Source organism: Solanum pennellii, chromosome 2, assembly GCF_001406875.1.
Source record: "Solanum pennellii chromosome 2, SPENNV200".
Taxonomy (NCBI): Eukaryota; Viridiplantae; Streptophyta; class Magnoliopsida; order Solanales; family Solanaceae; genus Solanum; species Solanum pennellii.
In genome coordinates, this window is record NC_028638.1 from 43,484,484 (window position 1) to 43,495,076 (window position 10,593).

At 33.9% G+C, this 10,593-nt stretch overlaps 1 protein-coding gene across 1 annotated transcript; it reads left to right on the plus strand.

The window, feature by feature from the left end:
* Window positions 1–247: 247 nt before the first annotated feature.
* LOC107011382 (katanin p60 ATPase-containing subunit A-like 2) lies at window positions 248–9,463 on the plus strand. Its single transcript, XM_015210864.2, has 11 exons — window positions 248–402; window positions 2,791–2,928; window positions 3,008–3,045; window positions 3,186–3,251; window positions 3,384–3,491; window positions 4,043–4,109; window positions 6,169–6,253; window positions 7,102–7,262; window positions 7,837–7,938; window positions 8,510–8,732; window positions 8,972–9,463. Exons 1-11 carry the CDS (start codon window positions 364–366, stop codon window positions 9,103–9,105), a joined length of 1,161 nt encoding a protein of 386 aa, XP_015066350.1. The 5' UTR covers window positions 248–363; the 3' UTR covers window positions 9,106–9,463.
* Window positions 9,464–10,593: the final 1,130 nt, after the last annotated feature.

The following is a 10,593-nucleotide window of genomic DNA, read 5'->3' on the forward strand; positions in this document are numbered from 1 at the left end:
ATTTTCAACCCGCTCCACTCTGTCACGTATAGATCCTCCCCACATAAGGTTTTCATTATTTTTCCTTTTTAATCAAGTTTAATACTAAAAAACAAAATTTATAAAAATAAAATTATTTTCGCGATCGTTTTATTTTATGTACATTATGAAAAAGGTAAAGGAGCTTTGTGTCACAAAGGACAAACTTATAGGTGTAATCCGTAATTTAAAAGAGCAAGGGGAGTGGGTGGCAGTGGGGGGTGGAGGGTGTAATGATAAATAATTGCAAAATGACAGTGTTGAAAATGTGACGGAGAAAGAGAGAACAGAATCTCAACTTCTCTTCTCTCTCTCTACCGCAATTCAAATCGGAAGATCAGACAAATGGCCGACGAACCTGCGTTGACTCGATGGACCTTTCCGGTAAATTTCAAATGCACTTGATTTTTTGAATTTTCAGTTTTGATGTTAATTTTTTTGATTGATCTCTTTACTCTATTGATTTTGATTTTCGAGTGATAGTCAGATCAAAGGAAGAGATTCTGTGGCGTTACTTTGAGATTTTTATTAAGATTAATTTTGTTTCAATTTCAGCTTTACTTTGAGTTTGAGTTCTACTTACCGCATTTTGTTTGTTTTCCTCTGCCTTTTGCTGATTTTTTTTTTGTGCTGAACATTGTATCAATTCATGCTTGGAGTGATGGTTGAGAGTATAAAATGAAGAGGTTTTTTGTGGTTTGGTGACTTGATTTTTTATTTGTAGTCGAAAAAATTTATGAATTTCGATTGAGGCATTTTCATCACTCTGCAGTCTGATTTGAAGTGAAGTTGACAAAGAGTGCACCTACAACAATTTATAATAAATTTCAGTTGAAAATAATATGTAAAAATATATTTAAACTAGGTGCGGATATTTCCCTCTCTTGTAAGTATACTATGGTATAATCTACCCTGATCCGACAGTTGAATATCTGTTGACTTGTGCCCTCTCAGATAACACAACCAACAGCATCATGTAACTCAAATAACTCCGGATTAGTTGAATAGTTCAAAAACATCACCAGTAGAACATCTTCCTTCAATGTAAAATTTCTCTCTTTTGAGTGGTATTAAGTTGGAGACATTATAATGTTTTTTCTTTGTCTCAACTCTTTCTTTCGCTGTACTAACCTCAAAACACAATATAATACTATGCATCCACTTTTTATGGCACACACAAAACAAGGAAGAAAACATGCTTTATATAGGTGTAAGATTTCTTCCACAAATAAATGTCAAGAAAATGGATAATTATTTGAGGATTAGTGGAGCAATTAGTAGGAGCTAACGAGGAGAACATGCCATTATGGATACATGAGTTAGAAAGAATTAGGTCACCACTTTCTTTAGTTTATGCCTACTACTTATCTTGCATTTAAGATTTTTAATTTCTGATTGATTTTTAGTCAAAATTTTATTTGGACATGCAATTTGAATATTTGAGTTTGTATTTTTTCGTATAAATATGAAAACCACGTAATTATTATTATTTTATTTTTTTTGTAAATATAACTTATAGGTCAAGTTTTATATTTATAAAATTTGAAATCTCAAATCCTACCGTGGAGAAGTCTCCCAAACCAAACGTCTATTTAGTTTAGGAAATATCTGTCTAGAAAGATTGCTCTGTCAATAGGTTGATATCACCCAATTGATTTTATACCTTTTTGTTATGATCTTTTGAAGAGAGATGCACACAGAAAGGATGAAAAATATGAATGAAAAATTGTCTCAATTTCATTTATCATAGGGTTTTATACATCTACATAACATAGTAATGCACTTCTTGTACAACAAAAGTATTAGACTATCAGTACAACTTAGAAACTGAATATTTTTGTAATTTAAATATCAGATTCTTCCTGCAACTAAACAACTAATTATTCTAGAAAAATTGCAGTAGTAACAGATGCATTAGCCAACACTTTTTGGCCCTTATTATGATGTTTCTTATTGTTTTCCAGAAACTGTGGAAGGGAACTGAGATGTAGTTCTTAAACAAGGAATTATGTCTTCTTTTTAATTAGTGACTGAATGTTCAAATTAATAGTTTTAGATATGACATTTTGTGATTATACAGGTCTTGATTTGAGAAGTTGCTTTATATCACAATAAAGTTATGGTCTTCAAAGAAGTATGGAAATTATAAGAAACTAGCTGCAACGCGATAAATTGTTATTGAAGTTGAAAAAGAGTAAACTTGTTTTGTTTTTGCTAAAATTTAAAGAGAGAACATAAAGTATGTGATTGTCCTAGAGTAGATTCTACTTGTTTTGTTTGTGCTAAAATTTATAGAGAGAACATAAAGTATGTGATTGTCCTAGAGTAGATTCTTTCATGTATAGATAATTGTAACTTTGTGCTAGTGTCCAAGAAAAATTCGAATAGATGAGGAGAATAAGCTAAGACTTTTCTGATTAGTCGGATTGTTCTTATCCTCGCCGTAAGTCATAATATTGTCTTCCAACGAATTTCAAACTGATCAGAGAAGAAGACACACAATCATTAGTTAGTGGTTTTAGTTGATTGAAGTTCTACTAATAATTAAAGGAAATTAAGATAGAGGCGAACAGAGTAAACATGAATAGTTTGTTAAACCTTGTTGTTGTTATTGTTCACATGAGTTGCAAATTTCTGAATGAATTATAAGTTGGATGTGCCTCTTGATGAAATGAATAAATTAAATCGGGTTAGGGACATTGAGCGTTTCTATACAACACTTGTTTTTGGTGTACATATTTAGGATTTTAAGTTTTTTTTTATGATATTAAGTTTGGGAGGAGGAAGGTTCCTGCACGAGATGCAACTGAGAATGGTGATTCTGTGCAAAATGGAAATTCTTCAACTATGAATGGAAATGGATCTGTGCGGAACACTGCAGAATTATCCATTTTCGAGCAGTATAATCAGGTATTTTGGTTATGAAGAATAAGATCATCATAAATCCTAATTGACAATCTGACACACTTAATCTTTATTCCTGATTTAGGCTAATGGAGTTCAGTCTGCCGGAGTGGATGGAAAACCGTATGACACAAAACCTGATGACCTTAAACTTTGTTTTTTGTTACTCAGAGATACTTCATATATACAAGGACTTTCAACTGCCAAAGCTTTACTACCTCTTCCTGAAGAAGTTCACTTAATTTAAATGATTCATTTTTCAGGGAAAAATCTCTACTTCCTCCTTTCGAGTCTGCAGAAATGCGCACTTTAGCAGAAAGCTTAACCAGGTAGTGTTGACAAAATGATCTGAACTCTGTGGGCTATTGCTGCTTACTGGACCTAGTTTCTATCTCCCTCACTGTCATTTTTTAGGATTGGAAACTAATTTTGCTAAATTTTTGTCTGTTTTAAATTTCCAGGGATATTCTTCGTGGTAATCCAGATGTTAAGTGGGAGAGCATTAAAGGATTAGAGACTGCCAAACGTCTACTAAAAGAAGCAGTTGTCATGCCTATTAAATATCCAAAGTAGGTTTTGTAAACACTACTTGGTTTGGTGTTGTTTGTCTAACAAGTTGAATAGAGAGGTTATAATCTATATATTGTTGTGCCACCAAGTTTCGTACCGTGAGCCACTGGCCTTTGGGTGTTTCTCTGTTAAAAAATAAAATCCCTTGTATGCTTGTGGTGCAAGCTAAAGAACAAAATAATTAGTGTCACATTCAATCCAATAATGTCTTCTGACGTTCTACTTGTAATTTTTCATCAACTTCATCTTTTTGAGTGAAAATGATATTTGGAGTTCATATTTTTATTTATAATCATGGCGTCTGGGACAACTAATGCACACCCTGATTAATTCCATGGGATACCTGCTATCTTCCACTAGCATAGGTACCGGTAGGCTTGGACAGAGGGGAATAAATCACCTAATGTTTTGTGTCTGCTATGAATTTGTGAATTGAACATAAGGCCTTTTGGTTCTCAACCAACTGTATCGACCACTAAGTCAAACCCTTGGGTGTGACATTTAGAATCTTTATTACTGAACCAATATGCCTTTTTCTCTCTTCTTCTAGGTATTTTAAAGGTCTTTTAACTCCTTGGAAAGGTATCCTCCTTTTTGGCCCTCCCGGAACAGGAAAGGTGTGTAATCTTCCTTTTTACTTTGCAAAAGGTTCTTTTTAATCACATTATGTATCCTTAACTATGTGTCATTAATTTCCTTCTGTTGGTACTTTAGTGATGATATGTCCAGTTTCATATTCATGTTATAGCAAAAAAAAAAAAAACTGAACACAGGACCCGTTAGGTAGGCGGTATTAGGTAGAATAATCCATGGATTAAAATTTAATCCAACTAATACATTGTTTGGTTACTTCATTTAATTTAATTCATGGATTGCTTATCCATCATATGTGGTATTATCTTATCCCTTGGAAATGGAGGGATAACCTTTCTAAGGTTTGTTAAACCTTGGATAAGATCCCTAAATGACTAAACTAACCCTTTATTCTTTTTTTAAATTTCTTTTGTAACTTATTTCCTTTTTATTTATATTAGAGTGGTTATAAATGTTCTTTTTTAATTCTCCAAATTCGTTTGGTGTAATTTAATGATTTTACTAATATTTTTTTCTCCATTTTTCTTGATTTTTTTTATATTCAAGATAATTTGTCAATTACCCACTTGAACTATTGTTTTAAAATAAAAATAAGCTTTAGGTATTAACAATTTAAGTAGTCTTAAATCTATGTTAAGTTTAAGATATATACTTACTTAACCCACAAAAAATTAGAAATACGTTGTGCCATCACTGATCTTCTTAGTGGTACATCCAGTGTTGTGAAAAGCGCAAAAAAGCGCGCTTAAAGCGCGCTTCAAAGCGAGGCGACACCAGTGCGCTTTTTTCTCTTGAGGCGATGCGATCTGAAAAAAGCGCTCGCTTCAGATAAAGAAGCGAGAAGCGACACTAAGGCAAAAGCGCAATAAAGCGCGCTTTTTATAAAAAAGCGACAATTAGTTTTTTTTTTAAAACTAGTCTTTTTTTAAAAAAATCTGAAATATACAATATAACTTAATTTTTCTTTCACGACTCTTCTTTCGCTTCTTCTCTCTTCACAACCGCGGCTGAGACTGTGTCTCTCTTCACACCTCGACCGCGACTACAGGTAAGTTTTAACCGATGTTTATTAGTTCATCTCTGTGAGTTCCTTTTCTCCTGAAATATACAATCTTCGCCTTTGCTTCATCTCTGTGAGTTTCTTTTCTCTTCACGATGCGACTGCTGTAGTTTTTTCTTCTTCTTCTCTTCTTCTCTTCATCTCTGCTGTGATCTTCTCTATTTCTGTTCACAATTACTGACTGCCTCCTCTGTTTTTTTCAATTCTTTTGCTTCTTTTTTTCGTTTTTATTTTTTGATCAATGTGTATGCTAGCAGCTCTTTTTTTTATTTTTTGACACTTCTGATGATGAAGAAGATGATGACCAATTATAACCCTTGGTTATGGCACTTGAAGAGTTTGAGGATCTTGTTGAAGAATAGGAGTTTGAGTATTTGTGATTTAATTATGTTTTTGATTTTTTGCTTTATATGTCATTACTTATGAGTATTATTGACTATCTATTTTCTTTTAATCTAAGACTATATTACCTCTATTTAGTTATTTAATATTTTTTTGTTTTTATACTAAATGTCGCTTTTTTTTAAAAAAGCGCGCGCTTCGCTTCACGCTTCTCGCTTCTGTGAAGCAAGCCCTCGTCGCTTTTTTCCGCTTCTCGCCTCCCAAAACACTGGGTACATCATACCTTAAAATTAATAACAATTTTATATATATATGTATTTGATTTAACTTATTAAATGGAATAAATAATTCTTTAAAAAAATTATCCGGTCCGGTGGTTATATACCTTGGCCCAATTACATGAAATAAACACTCATAATAACACAAGGGTATCATAGGAAAGAATTTTTTTGTAGAATTATAAATTAAACACAAAATTAAGTGGAAAGTAGTGAACCAAACACTTGACAAAAAATAATCGCTGCACTATTAATCCCTGCATTACTAATTCCTGCATTACTAATCCATGCACTATCAATGTTTGTACCAAACGACCCCATAAAGCTTAATGACTTGATATTAGAGGAGGCCAACTATAATATCTATTTATCTTGTGTAACTTTTATTCTGTTAATTTGTAGACCATGCTTGCGAAGGCAGTTGCAACTGAATGCAATACCACATTTTTCAATATCTCAGCATCATCAGTTGTCAGCAAATGGCGTGGTATGTTTTCCCTCTGCAATATACTATAATGGTCTTTCGTATTTATCAGCTTGAGTGTTTTCATTTGGCAAATCTACGAAGATTACGGGTTGACGTGTATATTCACTCAACCATCTTTTAAAAGAGGACAGTAACGCCAAGCTTGAATGGTATTAAAAGAGCACTGTGGAAGGACTATTATCACCATTCTATTAATTGATATTCAATGATGTTAGTCAACCAAAAGTAAATACCATCCAATTTGAAATTAACTAACACATTCTAGCTTGGTTTGTGCACTGATGGTCATGCTCAAATGTTCGCTGTTGTTTCAGCTTGATCTATTTCTTTCCCTGTAAAGCTTTACTATATTTTTCCTTACAATCTAATGTAATGATGTAATATTGTGACTTCTCATGATTCATGAAATTTCTAGAACAAAGTAAGCAACACAAACGAGAATTATTATGCATTATTTGCTGTGGACGTAGTTGTATTTGTTTGCTTCGAGGTCAACACAGTTCTTTTATGAGTGTCAACTTTGACAGAAGCTCTAGCCCCTAATGTGGCTGACTTAATAAGACATCTGTATGTTAGGCGAGGGGTTTATGGGGTTCAGTTCAGATTTCTGCACACATCAGAAGTAATAATTTCTGTCTTTGGTTGTCAACGTCTGCCTTTTTTTTATTTATCTTTTTCTGTTGCAATGCTAAAAAGAAGTTTTTAGAATGCCAAACATCTATATCAAACAAGATCGTTCCAGTGTATCTCATCAGCTTCTAGATGAATAAAGTATTAGACACCTTGTGTTGACAAAAGTTCTTCAGGTTTCGTGTTGTTTACTCTTTAGAAGTTTCTTGTGTATACAGGTGATTCTGAAAAATTGATAAAAGTGTTATTCGAGCTCGCTAGGCATCATGCACCTTCAACCATCTTTCTCGATGAAATTGATGCCATTATCAGTCAACGCGGGGAAGCGCGCAGTGAGCATGAATCTAGTAGGCGTTTAAAAACAGAACTGCTCATACAGGTGAAGCTTGATATTAGGAAGTGCATGGATGACATGTGATTAGTTATGCTTTGCACTTAATAAGTCAAAAACCCACACTTCATTTCTCAAACAATAATAAGCTTGTTATAGTTGCTGAACCCTCTTGTGAAATTAGCAAATTTGGAATTTCAGCTGGTTACCCTTCTCAACTACTAAGCTTAAAAATTGTTATCCGGATTATTTTATCTTTGATATTGCTGTTACTCTAGAAAGTTCTCAAGCTGATTTTGGTGTGCTCTATCAAATTTGAATTATGTGTTGTTACACAGTCGGTGAGAAGTAAATAGACTGAGTAGGATAACCGTTGGGACTTAAACAGAGGAAAGTCACTGACACTTGAGAGGATAGGAAACTTGATGCCGTTAAGTAAAAACTAACTGTTTTGACTCATCTTTTGGACTTAGCTAATAATCATGCTGGATCACCACAAATTGTTCTAAACAAAATTATAATATAGATAAAAGTAAGCCATAAACTTGTACAATATACTTTATGTTAGCTCTTGCTTTTTTCTTCCTGCTACAAAATATGTAATTGTTGAAATACACTGCAGATGGACGGTTTGAATCGGACAGATGAACTTGTCTTTGTTCTTGCTGCAACAAATCTTCCCTGGGAACTGGATGCAGCAATGCTCCGACGTCTTGAGAAGCGGGTAAGCTTCGTGTGGGCTTGAAACATACTTTTCGTGATAATAAGACTATACGCGAAAGAAATGAATTAGAGGAAGTATATTTTATTTTTCAGTTACTTTTTGCTTCACACTGTTCCCATTTTTTTTATTATTATATCCGTAAATCATGTCAAACATTTAATTGTTTAAGTGGATAGTTACAACATGTTTTGAAGTCAATAAATATTGTTCCAGATAGTAAAGTACGGGTTTGAGACTTTAGCTTAGAGTTCCATGGGCTGATTCCCATAAATGCTTGCCCTTTGCATGTCTGGTTGTTAAATGATCTTTCATGTTTTAGTTGAATTATTACACTCTGGATCTTTGTAGTAATTTTCCTCTAGTTTTTGTTTTTAAAAGGATGGGAGTGGCTGGGTGGGTAAACTTCTTATTTCATGCTGACTATTGCTCAATGTGAGTAATACAAGACTTGGCTGAAAAAAGAAGAGGACGCAGTCAGACTTAGTGTGGTCTTATTCACTAGTAGATACCTCACCTGAGGTCGTAAGTCGAGCTTGTAACTATTTCACTCACTTTTTTACTGTAATTGTAGATCCTTGTGCCCCTTCCGGAGGCAGAAGCAAGGTGCGGGATGTTTGAGGATTTACTACCATCCCTTCCTGAAGAGGCGCCACTTCCATATGATTTATTGGTAGAAAAGACAGAAGGCTTTTCCGGTTCTGATATTCGGCTATTATGCAAGGAGGCTGCCATGCAACCATTACGACGTCTAATGGCAGAACTTGATAAGAGGGAAGAATTGGTGCCTGAGGATGGTATGCTATATTTTTATCCACTACTTTGTTGGGTTGAGAGGGGTAACAATTATATGTCAGGAAATAGGGTCTCTGTTTTTCTGGTTTTCTCATGCAGTAAATATAATTGTGTATATGCTTTATAGCCCTTCTTTCTATGAGATCCTACTAGGCTATCCGGTTATTTCTCAATACTGCCACATGCACTTCCTTGGGTCCGCAATCTCATTTGTTTGTACTAAACTCCTGTATTCTTGCAGAGTTGCCCAATGTTGGACCAATAACTGTGACAGATATCGAGGTGGCACTGAAGAACACGAGACCATCTGCACACCTCCATGCACCTAGGTACGATAAGTTCAATTCAGATTATGGAAGCCATGCTCTCCAGTGAAGGCACCCTGATGTATCCTCTCATTTCTGCTGTTGTCCCCTGATCTATTCAGCAATGTGCCAACACAGATGTTAAGTTTTTAACACCTGTGTTTGTAAAATGTGTGACTCTGTTGTGTGTTGAGCAATTTAGCTTTAGTGTGCTCAATTCTTATTCATGTTTTTCTTCTATGGTTGCATAAACTATGTTCTATCACAACTGGAAACGTCGTTCTTTATTTCTTTCTTTAGGCCTATGTTTCTCCTATAGAAACTCTATTGTAACGAGCATTTAGAAATGTTCGTATTGTTACCTCATGTCGTCTCTACATTTACTCCCAAATAATATCATCGAAATTGTTGTCCCATTTGGCCTTTAACATCATAGTCATCTGTAAATATCTTGTCAATTTTACTTTGATTTCATTCTCTTCGTTAAGGCTTAAGCACGTATTTCAACACAAGTTCACAATTTTTAATGCAAACATCATTTCATGCAATTTATCAAGCACTTATATTTTTGGAGGAAAGCACTTCTAGTCTTCTACAAGGTTAGGTATTTACTAAGCATTACATGAATGTGAGAAGACAAAATAATAAAAGGTCTACTACAAGTTGTCATTGAAGATTTTTTTACTTGCTATTAATATTGACCAACTATAGAGAGGAAATTTTAGTAGCTTAGTTAGTTGGGTATCTGAACTTTCACCTTGTTAGTGAAGTTCGATTTACCAAATTGTAATTCCCTTTCTCATTTTCCGTTCCCCTCCCCCCTCAATAAAAAAGCTACTATCAAGAGGGGCTCTATAGTGTAGCATGTGAGTTCACGTGAGTTTAATAATTTTTGTTCAAAATATAAGTTTTTTTTTAAAAAAAAGAACGTCTGGGAATCCAAATTATTATTGCATAATATTTTCGTATAAATAACTTTAAAATTTTGGTCCGCGCTTAGAGTGGATTGTTTTACTCTTTTCCCCCTATTTTATTTGTCTTTAATTTACACCCCTCGTGACAAATATTTTTTTTTCGCAGGACATAATTCTATATTTTTGTATTATAATATTCACAAGTTATGTCCATCGTTTGATTGCTATAAGATAAAAATTAAAGATCAACTCATCTAAAGGAAAAAAAATTTAAAGATCAGACAAACCGTTTAATATGGACCTACTATAATCAATTGATTTGTCTAATTAGAAGACAATGTTGGAATATTCTAAGTTCCAAAAGAAAATGGGAAAGATGATCACCAAATATAATTTTCTTGAAGAATATGATGATGGATTTGAAAGTTTTATATGGTTATAATAAGATGAAAAGGGGATCTCCTAATTGCCAACTCTAGCTCAATAGCTATATTATCATCAAAGACGGCAAATGCACATGATGACCTACGTGTTAATGGGGTATCTTAGGCAACTTTCCTACTATGACTATTTTGTTTGCTTGTAATAAAGTAACCAATGCAACCTCATTTTTGTACTTTGTTTTTCTTGCTACAATGTTGCAC